This window comes from Euprymna scolopes, chromosome 34 (assembly GCF_053919585.1).
Source record: "Euprymna scolopes isolate OS-2025 chromosome 34, ASM5391958v1, whole genome shotgun sequence".
NCBI classification, from domain to species: domain Eukaryota; kingdom Metazoa; phylum Mollusca; class Cephalopoda; order Sepiida; family Sepiolidae; genus Euprymna; species Euprymna scolopes.
Genome location: NC_136515.1, coordinates 77,453,566 through 77,472,206, shown reverse-complemented (window position 1 = coordinate 77,472,206; position 18,641 = coordinate 77,453,566). Strand labels below are relative to the sequence as shown.

At 34.1% G+C, this 18,641-nt stretch overlaps 1 protein-coding gene across 8 annotated transcripts in view; it reads left to right on the top strand.

The window, feature by feature from the left end:
* LOC145259301 (glycine receptor subunit alpha-3-like) overlaps positions 1-18,641 on the top strand; it is a 485,592-nt gene that overhangs the window by 230,743 nt on the left and 236,208 nt on the right. For all 8 annotated transcript variants that reach the window (XM_080117183.1, XM_080117181.1, XM_080117177.1 and 5 more), the window contains exon 2: positions 6,492-6,577. Coding sequence is in view for 6 of the 8 variants with exons in the window: in XM_080117177.1 (XP_079973303.1) it covers positions 6,492-6,577 (86 nt within the window). In the remaining 2 variants the exon portion in view is untranslated. The remainder of the gene's footprint in view (positions 1-6,491; positions 6,578-18,641) is intronic.

The window sequence follows — 18,641 nt, the reverse complement described above, 5'->3', positions numbered from 1 at the left end:
TGTTGTATATTGGTTTATATTGGAGGAGATGATATATTAAAACGTGTCATGTGTTATCTAGTGGATGTAAGATATTGTTCTTTTAACAGACAGATAATAAACATATAAATTGTATGTATGTTGTTTAGCTAGGAGGACATGACATTGACGTGTAACTTGAATCGTGTTGTATGAGACTTATCACATGGGATATTTCTACAGTTCATATGTAAGAAGAATAATATATGCTTCATACCTTTTTTCTTGAAGAGTTCTTCTGTATCTTCCCGCTGCTCCGTGACGAACCATGAAGCGATCAGCACCAACCAATTCAGACATATGTTCTTATTTGTGAAACCATTAAAACAACTCTTTATATTTTTATAATATAGATTTATTACAGTTGTCTCAAATGGGTTTCACAGGATCTGCAGTTTGTCTACATTTTTATGCTTACAGTCCCTTCCTAGCTGTCTGTCCACCTCAGTCTAGACGTCTGTCCGCTCTCGTAGTCAATCCTCAACTCTCTGAATCTCTCCAAAACTAACTACATCACGTGTTCTCTTACGTCACCTAATTACGTGTATCAGACCAACCTAATGTCCACAACTAGTTATTTGTTTATACAAAACCCCAAAATAATGTTTACATATATTTTCTATTTTCACATTCCTTTTGCGATTCACACGTCAATCATTTCTTCCGCAATTTAATTGTTTATTCTTCTAATCATAATAACTGATCCAGCAACCATCCGTCGCTCAAATCAATTAATAAGAATACAATAACAATAATAATAATGTTTTGACCATTGACCCCGCTTGCCACAGTTAACAGATACTACGCTGTGATCAGAGCCTAAGGGTCATAACATTACACTATTTTACCAGAGCGAGAAATCTCTCGTTCTCTTTAGAACAAATAAAAAGCGTAACTTATTCCCGCCAGTATTTAAAAACGGGGAAACATGAAATGTAATAATACATTTCCAACTACTAAATATTGATACCTGTAAATATCTAACTTTTCTTTCGCTTTCCCCTTCCGGGACATGTCAAGCAAAACTATAATGTCAACCATTTCCAATATTTTGTATGCCTGATATGCTACACATGGATAAGGCTGCGGGCTTTATTGCGGAGGATACTGAAAAGTTTTTTGTTTTTTTTAATTAGAAAAGAGCGTTGCCACTTCTAAAACAGGTAGATACCATCCTGAAGGAAATGGACAAGTTGAGAAACATAATGGCACTTTATGGAAGGCGATGTAAATAGCACTGCACTCTCAGAACATGAGATGCTGTGAAGACGTGTTAGCTAATGCTCAACGCTCTATTAGATTGTTAAACTGCATCCCGACTATTGACGGTTTAAATATAATTGTCAATCACTTTCTGGGGCCTCTATTTTTATTTAGGTGAAAAAATTCATATATATATATATATATATATATATATATATATATATATATATATATATATATATATATATACTTCATTTACTCACATAAAATTAATATACAGAAGTGCTCAATACGTAGATAGAGATAGTTAGTATGTTATAAAATATATATGGCGATTAAGCTACACTGAATATTCCGCGTTCCATCCACTCTAGAACTCGTATAAGCCTGAACTGTTCTAGAGTGGATGAAACGCGGAATATTCAGTGTAGCTTAATCGCCATATATATTTTATAACTTACTATATATATATATATATATATATATATATATATATATATATATATATATATATATATATATACTAGCAATTCAGCCCAGCTTTGCACGGGCCCTATGTACTGTTCATAACTTGCCCTACGTGTGAATACACTTATTGTAAGATTTCAACTATTTAGACTCCAAATTGTCTGAGTAATTTCGTAGAGACCGCGGAGGTAAATTTTTTTTAATAGGACGCCAATTTTCACCCCTTAACATTAATTATTTTGGTCTTAAATCAAAATATGAAGTTTTACCGATGTCCAAGTTACCTACATCTAAAATTTCAAGTCTTTAGACCAAAAATTGGCGGAGAAATATTTTGGAATCGGCAAAGGTCAACTCTTTCAATTTTGGCACCGAAATTTTCGCCCCAAAACCTATTAAAATGCTTGCCGCTTATCTGAATACCCGTTATGTCACCGCAAAGGTCAAATCTTTTGAACTTTGACCTCTCGTCAGCTTTAATTTTCGACCCAAGCCAATTAAAAAGCTTTCCCTATCTCTGAATACCCTTTATGTAAAATTTCAAATTTTTAGCCCTGAAATTGTCCGAGTAATTTGGTAGAAACCGTAGAGGTCAAAATTTTAAAAATTTGACCCCTATTATGACCCCTTAACATTTATTGTTTGGAGCTAATATCAAGTTATTAAGTTAGATCCATGTCCAAGGAACCTATATCTAAAATTTCAAGTGATTTGACCCAAAATTTTCGGAGGAGTTTGGTAGAGTTCTCAAAGGTCAAATCGTTGAACTTTAACCCCTTAACAGCCAAATTTCTGGTCGAAAACCGATTACAAAGATTTTCCAAAATCTCCATACCCTGTATATAAAATTTCGAATCTTAGGGGGTTACTTGTGGCTGGCCGTGGTCAAGGTTGTATCTTTACTTATGCTGCTTAAGCGTTCCTCCTATGATAGATAAATTTTTCGGACACATTGTCACCATGGAACGTACACGCATTCAATTTGTACGGACATTAATAGACTTAACCTACTAACAAACTCGCTTACATTTCTCTATCGACTGTTTCATATGCTATTGTACCAAATGCATAGTCGTGATTTCAAAAGTAAAAAAAAATGTATTTGGTGCCATCAGCTAGAATCGAAACCGAAAGCAAAACTGCAGCCTTCAAAGATGGTGGCGTTACCACTGTACCAATGTGACACACATACGAGCTTATATAAATTAAACTAAGATAAATGTGAAAAATGAATAACGATTAATTCACTTTTGACTTCTTTTTTGACCCATTAAAAATATTAAAACCCCATAAAATAACGGTCTATAAAACATCCAATAATTTTTAGTTCGAGGGAGATAGAGTTTGCAAATATGGGGACAGACAGACAGATAAAAAAACAGACAAACATATAGCCTTATGTATATATATATATATATATATATATATATATATATATATATATATATATAAACACAGAATTATTTACTATAATTATTAAATACCTACAAACACCAGTGTGTCATCTGTCCTGAATCAACAGTATATAAATATATATATATATATATATATATATATATATATATATATATATATATATATATATATCTGTTGCTTGTAAGGATTTAATTATTATTATAATAAATATATATAAATATAAATATAAATATACATATATATATATATATATATATATATATAGTAAGTTATAAGATATATATGCTGATTAAGCTACACTGAATATTCCGCGTTTCATCCACTCTAGGACTCTTCAGGCTTATGCGCCCTGAAGAGTCCTAGAGTGGATGAAACGCGGAATATTCAGTGTAGCTTAATGAGCATATATATTTTATAACTTACTAACTAGCTCTACCTACGTATTGAGCACTTTAGAAGTAAAAACTTAAAGTTTTACGCATAAATTTATACTTTCGTATACTAATTTTATGTGAGTAAATTAAGTAGTTTTATATATATATATATATATATATATATATATATATATATATTATGGCAGTAGAGTTTAGTTTTCTAGAAGTACATCCAATGAAACAACATGTGTCTACCAAAAAGAGCTCAATGAGTAAACAGAAGGTATATTAAATGTATTAATGTTTGTATGAATAAATTATATATATATATATATATATTATATATATATTATAATATAAAGCTGAATGTGTGTGCGTGTGTGTGTGTGTGTGTGTTTGTGTGTGTGTGTGTGGTCACGAATAGGTTCCTATATGGTTGACTATTTAAAAAAAAACTGATTACATATAATGATAGAAGATGTATCGAGACACAGGAATGGGTATGATTGATTTGGCAGAACGGTGGGTCATGAAAATATCGGGGTCTGCGTTTGCGCCTCGTCTATAAAGTATGGAAATAAAAAATTTAAAAATTAGAAAAAAAAACGTTTAAAAGTGTTTTTGATATAGATGTATATAAGAATACTTTGATAAGTATGTTTTAACTTAAATAGAAATGGTATAATAAAATTGTGGGGTCTGCGTTCGCGCCTGATCTCCATAGTAAGAAAATATGTCACAAAATTTAAGAAGGTTTTTTCATATAGATCCAGAGAATATTGTGATAAGTGTTTCAGTGTGAACAGGTATGGTATAATAAATTGTGGGGTTTATCTATTTTATTTTTACTTTCATCATATTTTGCGTTGGTTTTGATACCCCCAAATTCCAAGCTATCTCTTTACAACCCTTCTTTTTCATAACCTATCATTCTTTAATAAATCAGAGTCCATTTTCTGTAGGCTGTTTTTGAACCCAGTCAACGACGGGTACTTTTGCTAGTGCTATATATATATATATATATATATATATATATATATATATATATGTATGTATATATATATATATATATATAACTACTTCATTTACTCACACAAATTTAATATACGAAAGTATAGATTTATGCGTAAACTTAAAGTATTTACTTCAAACGTGCTCAATACGTAGGTAGAGCTAGTTAGTAATTTATAAAATATATATGGCGATTAAGCTACACTGAATATTCTGCGTTTCATCCACTGTAGGATTCTTCAGGCTTATGCGCGAATTTTTTGGTTGCTTCTTGTTTTTATATATGTTGAGGATTTCTAGTTAGCCAATCAGCTTTCTAGTATCCACCGCGCCCCCTCCTATCAGCCAATGGGCATGCATTTTATCGAACAAAGGATCTGCTTTAGAACTAGGTTAGTGGTTTAAGGTAGATCTTTTCCCTCCTTTTTATATATATATGAATATACCTATGTGTACACACACACATGCACACATATATACATATATATATAGTAATTTATAAAATATATATGGCGATTAAGCTACACTGAATATTCTGCGTTTCATCCAACTATAGGATTCGTACATATATGTGTGATCGTTTATGTACATTCATGTTTATTTTATTTAATTTATTTATTTGTTTGTTTTCTATTGTTATTATTTTATAAATTACTATATATATATATATATATATATATATATATATATATATATATATAAGGTTTTCAAGACAAACTTAAAAGGGGCATAATAAATTATGATGCATAAAATATAACAGGTGTTGTTACCAACGAATGTGTTTTTTTTATATAAATCCTTTAAAACAAAGTAAATAAACACGAATTTCCTTAACAAACAATTTATAGGGAAATGCACGGACATCATAAAAGTAGATACGACATACTTCGATATTATTAAGGAATTAACCATAGTAAATAATCTGCGATCAATACATGAGTGTCATTCGTAGATGGCTAGCAATATGTGAGTCTCGTTCATCCAACAGGTATAAATTAGATCTTGCAAAGGCAGTGTCAGAGTTATAAAACTCGTGTAAAAGTAAGACTTCAGCCATGCAAGACTATTAGTTTCACGTTAAGGTCTGAATGTGTAACGTTAGTTGACGTTACACTTTAATTTAGTAATTTATAAAAATAAAACTGGAAAGAAAAAAAATCCAGGTCAGCATATTTTTTTATTTTTAAACAAAAGTTTTTATTACTGCTATTCCACCGACTCGACACAATTTAAAATGTCTGTCGCTGCCACATGTTCATCTAGCCTGACCGGGTTTCTCTTTCTTCCGACCGCATGCTAGTCACGGCCGGCCCATTCTCGTATTCGACTTTGCGCGTCCATTGTCTTCGACGCGCATTTTTTTCTGTCCCATTTTCTTGTTGCGCCAACTCGCGTACACTTCCTAATTAGCATATGCGTTTTTTTCGGCTACTGCTGCTGTTAATCTCTTCATTAGCCAGCTATCCCTCGCTGCGGCTGATATTTTCCCACGCGCTCACATGCTCTACGTAACAAAAGAGTAAAAGCCACGTTTGAATATTATTTTTTATAGCATTCGACGATTGTGTTCTCTGGTCAGGTATGATTCATGATTCAAGGCGAATAACTCTCGATTGAATCTATAGAAAATGTGTCAGTTTTTTCTACACTACGTGTAGGTATGTACGTTATTAACTTTTATACGTATGAACAAAAGAGTTCCAAAGGTAATGCCTCCTATTTTTTATTCAACTAGAATGCATTAGAGGGGATTGGAAATGGCAATGTTATGTTGACTGAACTAATGCATTCAGGATCTGAAATGTTCATTTGTCTGCTGCAGATATTGATGACAGAATCAGAGATTCGTCATGAAATTCACTTGCACTTAAGAATACTGGTAACTATGTAGCAAACTATATTTTGGAGCACAAAATATCAGTTTTTCTTTGTTTCATTTTGTTTTATAACTTAAATATGTTTTCTTAATTCTGTTTTTTTCTTTTTTTTCTTTTTTTGCAGAAATTTACAGCTAAAACAAAGGACTACCAAGTTATTTACTTTAGGGAAAATAGAAGAAATACCTTACAATCAAAGCGCTGTTAACGGTAAGTACATGTTTTTCAGTGTAAATTCATTTTTTCTTTACATTTAATACGTTTTTTTTTCTTTTTTTTATTACATTTTTTTAAATTACATTTCCAGCCAAAACAAGGCATATTGCCACTTTGATGTAGGGGGCTACTATTAGGGACACAGGCTACAGGGGCACTATGTGGGGAGTTCGGCAGCAAGATGTCAGTTCACGTTACACTTGAACTTCTGCATGTCAGTACAGTTGGGGAAGCAGGAACCTGGCAGGGAGTTCCAAAGTCTAGCGGTTCTGGGGAAGAAACTACTGGAGTAGAAGGCTCTCTTACATCTAGGGATTTCAACTGTGAAGGGGTGGGATTGTACTGCTTGTCGGGTTTGTCGGGGGTATTTACGTATAGGGGTATAAGTGCTTGCAGCTCGTCGGAACATATATCGTTAAAGTACTTGTAGAAGAGGCAGAGGGATGCTACATTTCGTCGATGGGACAGAGGCTGAAGTTTGGATGATAGTTCAGGACCTATTAGATGTGAACCTTATCTAGGAGCAAGAGACTAGTAGCAGATGCACCGGCCCTAATATGACAACAATACTCCATACACGGGCGAATGGTGGCCTTATAGATGTACAGGATACTTTCAGGGGTCAGTAGCTTTCTAGCACGGTAGAGAGAACCTACCATTTTCGCAGCGGTCCTGGCAATGCTCTCAATGTAATTGTTCCAGCTCATGTTTCTTGTGAACGTTATGCATAGGAGTTTTCAGATAAAGAGTCTTTGGCCATTGCTATTGGTGGTAGAGAAGGTTTCTTGTAGTTATTGAAGGAAAAAAAAGTTTAGTCCTAGCAGCATTGAATGTGACCATCCATTTTAGTCCCCGTTCCACTACAGATTGGACGTCATTCTCTAGTGTTTCTGCCATTTCTTTAGATATGTGTTCATTTGTTTTCCTGTCATGTCTGTTGAATCGTATTAGTATAGTCTATATAATGAATTTCATGGTTGTGGTGGAGTCTATATAATAAATTGCATAGTATTTGTGTGGTCTATATAATAGAATTGCATAGTATTAGTATAGTCTATATAATAAATTGCATGGTATTTATGTAGGTTATGTAATAAAATTGCTAGGTATTAATGTAGTCCATATAATGAATTGCATAGTATTTGTGTAGTCTATATAATAAATTGCATGTTATTAGTCTAGTCTATATAATATACTGTATTGCTAGGTATTAATGTAGTCTATATAATATGTAGGTTATGTAATAAAATTGCATGGTATTAGTGTAGTCTATATAATAAAATTGCATGGTATTAGTGTAGTCTATATAATAAAATTGAATGGTATTAGTGTAGTCTATATAATAAAATTGCATGGTATTAGTGTAGTCTATATAATAAAATTGCATGGTATTAGTGTAGTCTATATAATAAAATTGCATGTTATTAGTGTAGTCTATATAATAAAATTGCATGGTATTAGTGTAGTCTATATAATAAAATTGCATGGTATTAGTGTAGTCTATATAATAAAATTGCATGGTATTAGTGTAGTCTATATAATAAAATTGCATGGTATTAGTGTAGTCTATATAATAAAATTGCATGGTATTAGTGTAGTCTATATAATAAAATTGCATGGTATTAGTGTAGTCTATATAATAAAATTGCATGGTATTAGTGTAGTCTATATAATAAAATTGCATGGTATTAGTGTAGTCTATATAATAAAATTGCATGTTATTAGTGTAGTCTATATAATAAAATTGCATGGTATTAGTGTAGTCTATATAATAAAATTGCATGGTATTAGTGTAGTCTATATAATAAAATTGCATGGTATTAGTGTAGTCTATATAATAAAATTGCATGGTATTAGTGTAGTCTATATAATAAAATTGCATGTTATTAGTGTAGTCTATATAATAAAATTGCATGGTATTAGTGTAGTCTATATAATAAGATTGAATGGTATTAGTGTTGTCTATATAATGAATTGCATGATATTAGTGTAGTCTATATAATAAAATTGCATGGAATTTTTTTTTACATAGGCATCACCACTTATCAAGGCCAAGAGGCCATTCGAGGATAAGGGTTAAAGGGTGTACAGTAGAAATTGGACAATATAGTAATTGTTAGTAATGGAGATTCGGTAAATTTGTTTACTTATATGGAACGGCTGATCAAAAACTTGTTTACGTTAGACTTGAAGACAACCATATTGTAGTCAGCTGGAAAGCAGAAAAACGGAAGACAATTCCATAGGCGTGCAGTTCTAAGAAAGAAGCTTTGTTCATGGAATCTACGTTTAGATGCATACACAGATAAAGAATGGGAGAAAATAGTGATAATGTTTTCTGCTAGGCGGATGTTTCTTGTGAAAGTTTGGCAAGGGGGGACCATAGAATGGAGCTCAGCCGAGCACTTGCTATGAAAATAACGATAAAGCAGAGACAAATTGGCAACATCTCTTCTGTGAAAAACAGGTTGCAGGGAAGAGAAAAGGACATTCCTCACAAGGCTACGAAGTCTATTTTGAACTCTATCAAGGCAGGATGTCCTTTTTAGCAGGTCCTGCCCAGATGTGGCAACAGTACTCCATCCTTGGACGTATCTGGTTCTTATATAGATAGAGAATTACATCAGCAGTGAGATATCTACTGGATCGATAGAAGGATCCCACCATTTTTCCAGCGGCCTTGGCAACAGATTTAATGTATGTGTTCCATTTAAGATCAGGAGTAAAGGTAAAGCCCAGAAGCTTGTCAAATCATGATGCCTCCACATTCATTTCAATTGATGCCAGATGGGGATCAGAGCGTTGATGATGTGAAGATAAAAGTTTGGTTTTAGATGCAGTAAAAGTAACAAGCCACCTCTTTCCCCATTGTACCACTTGCTGAAGATCAGAGGAGAGAGAATCAGTGATAACTTGGTCGTTTACAGTCTTAGATGTGCTACCATAGATAGTAGTGTCATCAGCATAGATGTCTACGAATGATGTAAGGATGTGATTTGGAAGGTCATTAATGTAGATCGGGAAAAGAGTTGGGCCCAGGATGGATATTAGTGTAGTCTGCATAATAAAATTGCATCGTATTAGTGTAGTCTATATAATAATACACTAAGTATATATTGCACTGTAGAAAACATATTGTTGATTTTATAAAAAATGTTTATTTAATTGCTAGAATTAAAGTTTTAAATACAAGCCCAAAGTATTATTGTTTAATATTGCTCTAAACAGAGGTGTTCATTTCGAACACAATTCTAGTTTAATAAAAGAAGCTATTGCGGACCTCGTGCTTGCACGGTGAGAAAAAATCTTAAATGCTCTTGTGATTATAGGCTGTATAATTATGTTAACTTTTAGTAAAATCAGACTCCCCTTTCTTTAATCGGATTTTTTATGGTAAATTTGCGATACTTATCGGAGACATTCCGATAAAAATCTATTTAGGAACACTCCAAGATGCCTAAGGTACATTTAGTGAAAAAAATCAGCTCCGCTATTTCGGTGTCCATATAAAACGAAATTACACACACAAAGTCTGTTTTATATATATACGCAGAGGTGTTTCAAAAAGAACATATTGTTGTTGGCAATCGTTCGTCTCAGGAAACGATGATGTAGCAGTGAAGTTACATAAACTGGTCAATGTGATATGGGAGGATAACTCTTGACCATGCAGCAGTCATCACCTCTCTGCAATGCCAGAGGACCGAAGGGAAAGAGAGAGACGATACAGTTTGGTTCTTACTGAGCTGCAGGAGTTGCCGGTGATGACACTATAAAGTCCGTCTCCAGAGTTTCTGTTGGGATTTACTCACTTAGCCTTTTCCCTAATGGAGTAATCATGTTATGGTGCAGAGGTTTTGAACCATAGTTACCTTCTCCTAGGTGAGCTATCATCCAAAGTTGACGAGTCCCACCTGGCCGAAGTGACTGGTTTTAAGGCGTCAGTAGACCGCCTTTTGCCCCTTCTTCCAGTTAGTATAAACAATTTCGTCGGGCTTAGTATGTGTGTATGTGTATGTATGTGTGTACATATGTGTAAATGTGTGTAAATGTGCGTGAGAAAGTACGTGTATGTGTGTATGCGTGTATATGTGCATGTATGTTTATATGTGTGCATGTGTGTATGTGTATGTGCGAAAATAATATTCATCTGCCAATGATACTGATTAAAGATTATTAAATATCAGTGAGTAAGCATTTTTTACAAAGTAGTCATCAATTATCAAGGCCCGAAGGCCACTCGAGGATAAAGGTTAATGGAGACAACAGCGAAGTAACCGTTAGTGGTGGAGATCGGTGACAATGTGATTATTTTAGGGGACTGCTAAGCAAGAATTTGTTTACATTAGACTTGAAGACAATTATGTTGAAGTCAGCTGGAAAGCAAGCTAGAGGAACAGAGTTCTACAAGCGGGCAGTTCCGGAAAAGAAACTTGATTCATGGAATTTGCGTTTAGATTTTTATTCAATATACATTCTTTTTTTTTTTTTTCAGGCTAATTTCTGAGAAAGCTCTCAGAAAAGGTTGGGAGCCTTTGTTTTAATTTTTACGTAGGAATCACCACTTATCAAGGCCCGGAGGGCACTCGAGGATAAGGATTAATGGATATACATTATTAAATGGGATTATAGAGTAATAAACATAAGTAGTGGAAATTTTGTAAATCGGATTGCTTTAGAGGGGCGTTTCATCAAGAATTTGTTTACATTGGACTTGAAGACAACCATATTGTAGTCAGCTGGAAAGCAGGCAATCGAAAGAGAGTTCCACAGGCGTGCAGTTCTAAGAAAGAAGCTTTGTTCATGGAATCTTCGTTTAGGATTAGACACAGATAAAGAGTATTAACGACATTAATATATCGCTAAAACAGACAACGGAAGTAGAGTAATAATTGATGCAATAGACATAAAAAGAAAGCAAAAACGTAGGCCACGACTGAGAAAACCTCATTATAATCATGAAGTAAAAACAATCACACGCAATATTGCGATGGTGCGGACACTTTCTAAGTCTGAGAAAGTCCAAGTCTCAGAAACGCCAAGAAGAAGATCACTGAAGAAATTCTTAACATCATATAAGAAACAACCAAAAACTCAGTCTTCATATAATTGAGGGACCTCCAGCAATGCAAATGTAAACGACAAAATAAAATACAAGAATTTATAATTATAATACGAGAAACGTCCCAAAAGTAATGCCTCCTATTTTTTCTGGCCGAATTGGTCTGAGAGGATTGCAAATTACCTTGTTATGAAAGCTAAAATTATCCATTCGTAGCCTGTAAGCTTCATCTCACTGTTGCAGATATTGGCGCTGGCAGACTCTATAAAACTAACTCTTTTCAATGACGTGCGCCAGCAGCAGAGATGCGTCATTGAATTTATTACAAAACTGCATTGAGAATGGTGGTGACTATATAGAAAAATAAATTCTGAAGAACAAAAAGGTCGGTCGGTTTACTGGTATTACTTCCATCTTCGTAGCTATTCAACTGTTTGAATTAAAAGTACAAGAGGTTTTACTTTTGTGAACGATCCTTGTATATGTTAGTATGTGTGTATGTGTATGTATGTGTGTATGTGTGTATGTGTGTATATGTGTGTATGTGTGCATTAGTTATGCATGTACCCATATTACCACTGCTAGTTTCATTGGACTTGGTTAGTATTTTAGAGAGCTGGAGAACAACTAAAAGTTATTTGAACCAATCATATCTATAAAAGTTTAATACTTATTTCTTGCTTTTTTTTTATTAAATGCATCTCCTAGCTCCAGTTCTTTATCTCAATTTCTACTAATATATAAAAGCCACTTTGTGTGTGTGTGTGTGTGTGTGTGTGTGTGTGTGTGTGTGTGTGTGTGTGGATCCCTTCCTCATGGGGTCCGAAACGGCTGAGCCTATCTTTTGAAAATTTATATGCCTGCCAGTGTTCTTAGATATGTTTTGTATGGAAATTCATCATATAAGTACCGAAAATCGAAAAGTCCGATCCTAAAAATAGTTTTTCTCTCTTATAGATAAAAAAAGAATATTTTTACATCGAAATATTTTACGTTACACCGGCAAGAGAGGTAATAAAATGTTAGTAAATAATTTCTTCTGGAGAAAAACAGATCTATTATAATCTGGATATATAGATTAGTGGTAGAGTATTTTATTACAACTCGAAACATACCCTGTGCAAACCCGGGTTTACCTCACCATCTTATTTTTATGTTTTCCTTATTAAGGAATATAATTTACGATAAAAAAAGGACTATTTAAAAATCGCGGCAAATCATTTCTTTGTTTGCATATTTTCAAGCTGAACATTTATCAGAAGTGACTTTTCCAGGGCATTCATCATCAAGCCCAAATATCTGCTCACGTGATATTGTAAACAAACAGATGAGATTTGATGAACGACATTATCATTATTATTTATTTTATTATTATTATTACTTTTTTTCCGAATTAGTCCACCGGACAAATTATTCTTCGTCATATATAATATTCAATATTCAATTGTACGACCGGGAAACGACGGGCTTTCAGATTTTATATTCTGTGATTAATGCCTTCAAAATCGGTGCAAACCTGTTCTCTCGCCGCCAAGGTGCAAACAGAAAGAATGAAGAAAAGAACTAAATTGCTATTGCTCCTCTTTACATGTTGGCGATCATGCCACCTCATATGCAAATGAGATACTTCCGATTTAAATTTTAAAAAGCCTGATTATTCAGGCATCTAGTTGAATTGGATTGAAAGTTGGATTGAATAGGAGTAGCAAGTTTTCATAGCAATGTGTCGAGTTTTATATTCGCTAATTTTGACAGCAGTGTCAAATTTGGAATAGTGAGTTTTGACAGCAGTGTGTCGAATTTAACCCACAGAATCTGTTAATCGAATGAAGTGTAGAATAAATGTCACTTGATTATTAAACAGCATATTCTATGCGTATGTTCCTATTGTCACTGGTGATTTTGTATTAGTAGACTTGGCCAATGTTAAGGTAAAGAAAATAACCATATGATATTTATGTGAAGCTTTCCTAGTTCAGTGTTAATATTCAACGGATGGCGCTACCTGATCAAGCTGTGTGAAGAAATCGGCTTCCTAATCAAAAATGCACCAAATGTAAATTTCGATCATGTTCTGCAAAGCCAAAAATAGAAACAACAATTTTTATCTACAAAACAACTAGACCAAACACCAGGAATAAATATGTATTTCCAGACGTGGCTAGCGTTAAGAAGAAATAAAGCAAATATCCACGGGCTGTTGTTGTTTATTGGAAATTGTCTTAGTTTCGTTTTTGTGTGTGTGTGTGTGTGTGTGTGTGTGTGTGTGTGTGTGTGTTGTAATTTGTTTTGTTTTTGTATTCTATGCCAACCTCCCTACTGTTAATATTCATCCCGTGTTAGACGGGGTTTGTGTTGATAAGAGAGGGAGAAAAAGATGACGCATATTCTCAATTCGACGCCCCAATTATATTGACGATGTCTAACGGATATGTATACGAAGGATATAATGCGCATGTATATCAATATAGCGTCCATTGTTAGAATTAAGATAATTCATGTAACCCCACTGGTGGCTCGATTCCGGAAACAAACGAATAATTATCGATTACTATTTCATTGAAATATTCTGTCAAATATTGATTGAGAGGGCCGGGGGGGGTGAACAATATCAATGCAAGGTAATTATTATCCCATTATAAATTTATAACGATTTTGCGAAAATAAATTGTTGTTTGAGTGGGCATACAAACCAACACGCAATCACATACACTCAGACACACACACGCACACTTACACACACACCCACACACAGAGACGTGCGCACGCACACGCACACACACATCTAGGCACAGACACGCATACTCACACGCGCACACATACACACCCACATATATATGTACATATATGCATATTATATACATATATGCATATTTTATATATATATATATATATATATATATATATATATATATATATATATATAAGAACAAGTAGTTAATAAAACATGTTAGAAAACACTTTGAAAAAAAAGTACACATAAACATATTTAATTTTAAAAAAGAAACACTAAATAAAGGGATAGTCCTTAATCTGCGGAGTTTCGAAGAGATACTTTCCTTCTCATCAAAGGGTAGGAGTTAGCAAAATGCAGGATCGGATTTTGCTTGCAAAAGTATTAAATTAAACTACAAGTAAATAATAGATATTACTTGATAACAAAAAGTAAAGCTGAGGGAATAGGGGGAATAAAAAAAGTGATTTCAGATGAATGTATAGTCTGGTGAAGGGTAAAATTACCAATGACAGTAAAATTCAAAGATGCAGAATCAATTATATATATATATATATATATATTATATATATATATATATATATATGTGTGTGTGTGTGTGTGTGTGTGTGTGTGTGTGTGTGTGTAAGGGCGAATGAACTCTTTTTCTGGGTCAACGGCCAACTAGCACCGTGTATATTTGTGTGTGTGTGTGGGTGTGTGTGTGTGTGTGTGTGTATGTGTATTGGGGTAGAGAGGGCTCCCGTAAGCCGTGGTGAAGGCAACCTTTCTAGGAGAAGCAAATCTCTTATTTAAAAAAACCATAAAGCGGAAGACCAGTACCCGCATTAATCTGGTCTGCAGTTTAATTTGTTGCTGGCTATCTTGCTCTTGTTTGTTGCTGGATCTCAACATTTTGAACCGAGAGAGAGAGAGACTTAGCTGTCGTACAAAGCTAAGACTCTGTAACATCATATTTGTATAGATACTCTCTCAGACATTTGGGCTCATGGATTTTAAATGTCTGAGGGAATGGCACTCGTCTGACAAGACGTTGCAATCATCATATATATATATATATATATATATATATATAGGTTATCTTGTTTGTCTATGTGCAGAACAGTTTTTAAAAACCTGTTCTGTACAATCTTGGTCTACAGATTTGAGACTTAATATATAGGAGATTCGGACCTGAGGTACGAATTCTATTGAGCCTTTCGCCGGTAAAATAACTGCTTAGGGTTACAATTGAAAAAAAAAATGGAACTGGGAATGTCTGGATCGACTTAAAGTTCTCATCTACGCATGCTAAATATGTATGTTTTTATCTTTAACTTTTTTATATGCGTCTGGACGTCACTGAGACGAATAAAGCCGGAAATGCACTATATGTTTTGGTATCGATTTTAGGTGTGGTACATTATGGAGGTGGTTCATTTATACGTCGTAGATTGTGTGTCGTGTTACTAGTGTCTATTTTGAGTCTTCTCTATCTGAACATTACCTTATCGTGTTGCAGTCTATTTACGTTTCGTGATCGTCTAAATGTGTCGTGTACGTGTGTGTCAAACACAACATAAACACATACATGTATTCCGACATACCATTTAAACTTTTCAACTGTGTCGTTGGTCTTTTGGTCCACCTGAAATTCATCTGTTCTTGGAGAGAAGCTGGAACTTTGGACGAATGCATTTCAATTCCAAAACGATGGTTGGTTTTATATAGTTTTTTTCACTTTCCATGTTTCGATCGCAGAAGAATGGAAAGTGAGTATCTCTGCTTTGCTGGTTAATTCTAGGTCTCCATTCAGAGACACGTCAGCTCCCTCCCAAGTGAGTGGAGGATAACCTGTTAAACTGTTCGTCCGGCTCAACGTCCAAATTCCAACATGGCTCTATGTTAAGCCAACCTGAACACATGACAATAAACACGTCCTTCTCGGTCAGCTATTTGCAAACTTCCGGTGTAACTTGTCCATTTTATTTTATAATATATTTTGACAACTTTCACCAAAAAATATTCAAATCTCCTCTCTTGTTTACTTCGCCAGTTTGATAGATAGATAGAGATAGATAGATAGATAGATAGATAGATAGATAGATAGATAGATCTTGGTAGATAGATAGATAGATAGATAGATAGATAGATAGATAGATAGATAGATCTCGGAAGATATATATATATATATATATATATAGATAGATCAAAGTAGATAGATAGATAGATAGATAGATAGACAGATCTAGGTAGATAGATAGATAGATCAAGATCGATAGATCTAGATTGATAGATAGACAGATCTAGGTAGATAGATAGATAGATCAAGATCGATAGATCTAGATAGATAGATAGATAGATAGATCGAGATAAGTACACACACACACACACACACATGCACACATATAAATGTAAAGAAATAGAGAGACATAAATAAAAGATAATTTCTCGTGTTCCACAACTATATAACAGTTGATGGCACCTACGTCATGTATATATATATATATATATATATATATATATATATATATATATATATACATAGGCATCACCACTTACCAAGGCCAAGAGGCCAATGAGGATAAGGGTTAAAGAGCGTACAGTAGAAATTGGGCAATATAGTAATCGTTAGTAATGGAAATTCGGTAAATTTGTTAACTTATATGGAACGGCTCATCAAAAACTTGTTTACGTTGAACTTGAAGACAAGCATATTTTAGTCAGCTGGAAAGCAGAAAAATGGAAGACAATTCCATAGGCGTGCAGTTCTAAGAAAGAAACTTTGCTCATATAATCTACGCTTTGGTTTATGCACAGAAAAAGAGTGGAGGAAATTAGTGATAGTGTTTTCTGCTAGACAGGTGTTTCTTGTGAAAGTTTGGCGAGGGAGGACCATGGATTGGAGCTCAACCGAGCACTTGCAATGAAAATAACGATAAAGCAGACACATCTCTTCTTTGAGAAAGAGGTTGCAGGGAAGAGAAAAGGACATCCCCTACAAGGCTACGAAGTCTATTTTGAACTCTATCGAGGCAGGATAAGTCCTTTCTAGCAGCTCCTGCCTAAATGTGACAACAATACTCCATCATGGAGGTACCTGGCTCTTATATAGATAGAGAATTACATCAGCAGTGAGATATCTACTGGATCGATAGAAGGATCCTACCATTTTTCCAGCGGCCTTGGCAACGGATTTAATGTAGATTTTTCATTTAAGATCAGGAGAAAAGGTCAAGTCTAGAAGCTTGTCAAAACATGAGGCCTCCCCAAGACGAGAGCCATTCATTTCAATTGATGCCAGATGGGGGTCAAAGCGTTGATGATGTAAAGATAAAAGTTTGGTTTTAGATGCATTAAAAGTAACAAGCCACCTCTTTCCCCATTGAACCACTTGCTCAAGATCAGAGGAGATAGAATCAGAGAGAACTTGGTCGTTTACGGTCTTAGATGTGCTACCATAGATAGTAGTGTCATCAGCATAGATGTCTACGAATGATGTAAGGATGTGATTGTGAAGATCATTAATATAGACCAGCAAGAGAGTTGGACTTAGGATGGAACCATGAGGGGCTCCAGCATTAATACTGAGAGCTTCTGATTTTTGACCATCAACCACTACTCTTATGAACCTATCAGAGAAATACTTTAATAATTGAGAAGCCATTTCCAGCTATATCGTAGCTGGATATCTTGTGAAGTAAACCTTTATGCCATACACTATCAAAGGCCTTTGATATGTCAAGAGCAATTGACCTAAAAAGGTTGACTCCGTCGAGAGATTCGCTAATCCTATGAGATAAAACTGTAAGCACATCTGCTGTAGATCTAGCAGAACGGAAACCATATTGCGTGTAACTAAGAAGGTTATTTTTGAGATAGTTTATTATTCTATTTAACACAGATTCCAGCAACTTACTCATGACGCACAGGAGACTTATTGGCCTGTACTGCGAGGGAGATGAGCGATTACCTGAATTCTGAAATACAGGGCATACTGATGATATATATATATATATATATATATATATATATGTGTGTGTGTGTGTGTGTGTGTGTGTATGTATGTGTGTGTGTGTACTTTTGAAATCGCTACTATATATTGGTTAAAAGTTAAATATAGATTGAGAGTTGCTTCTCTAACAATAAATATGAATCTGGTATAGATAAAAATATATTTAAACATATTTTATCACTCGGCAACGTCGGGCGGCCTACTAGTCTATATATATATATATATATATATATATATATATATATATATATATATATATAAGTGACCT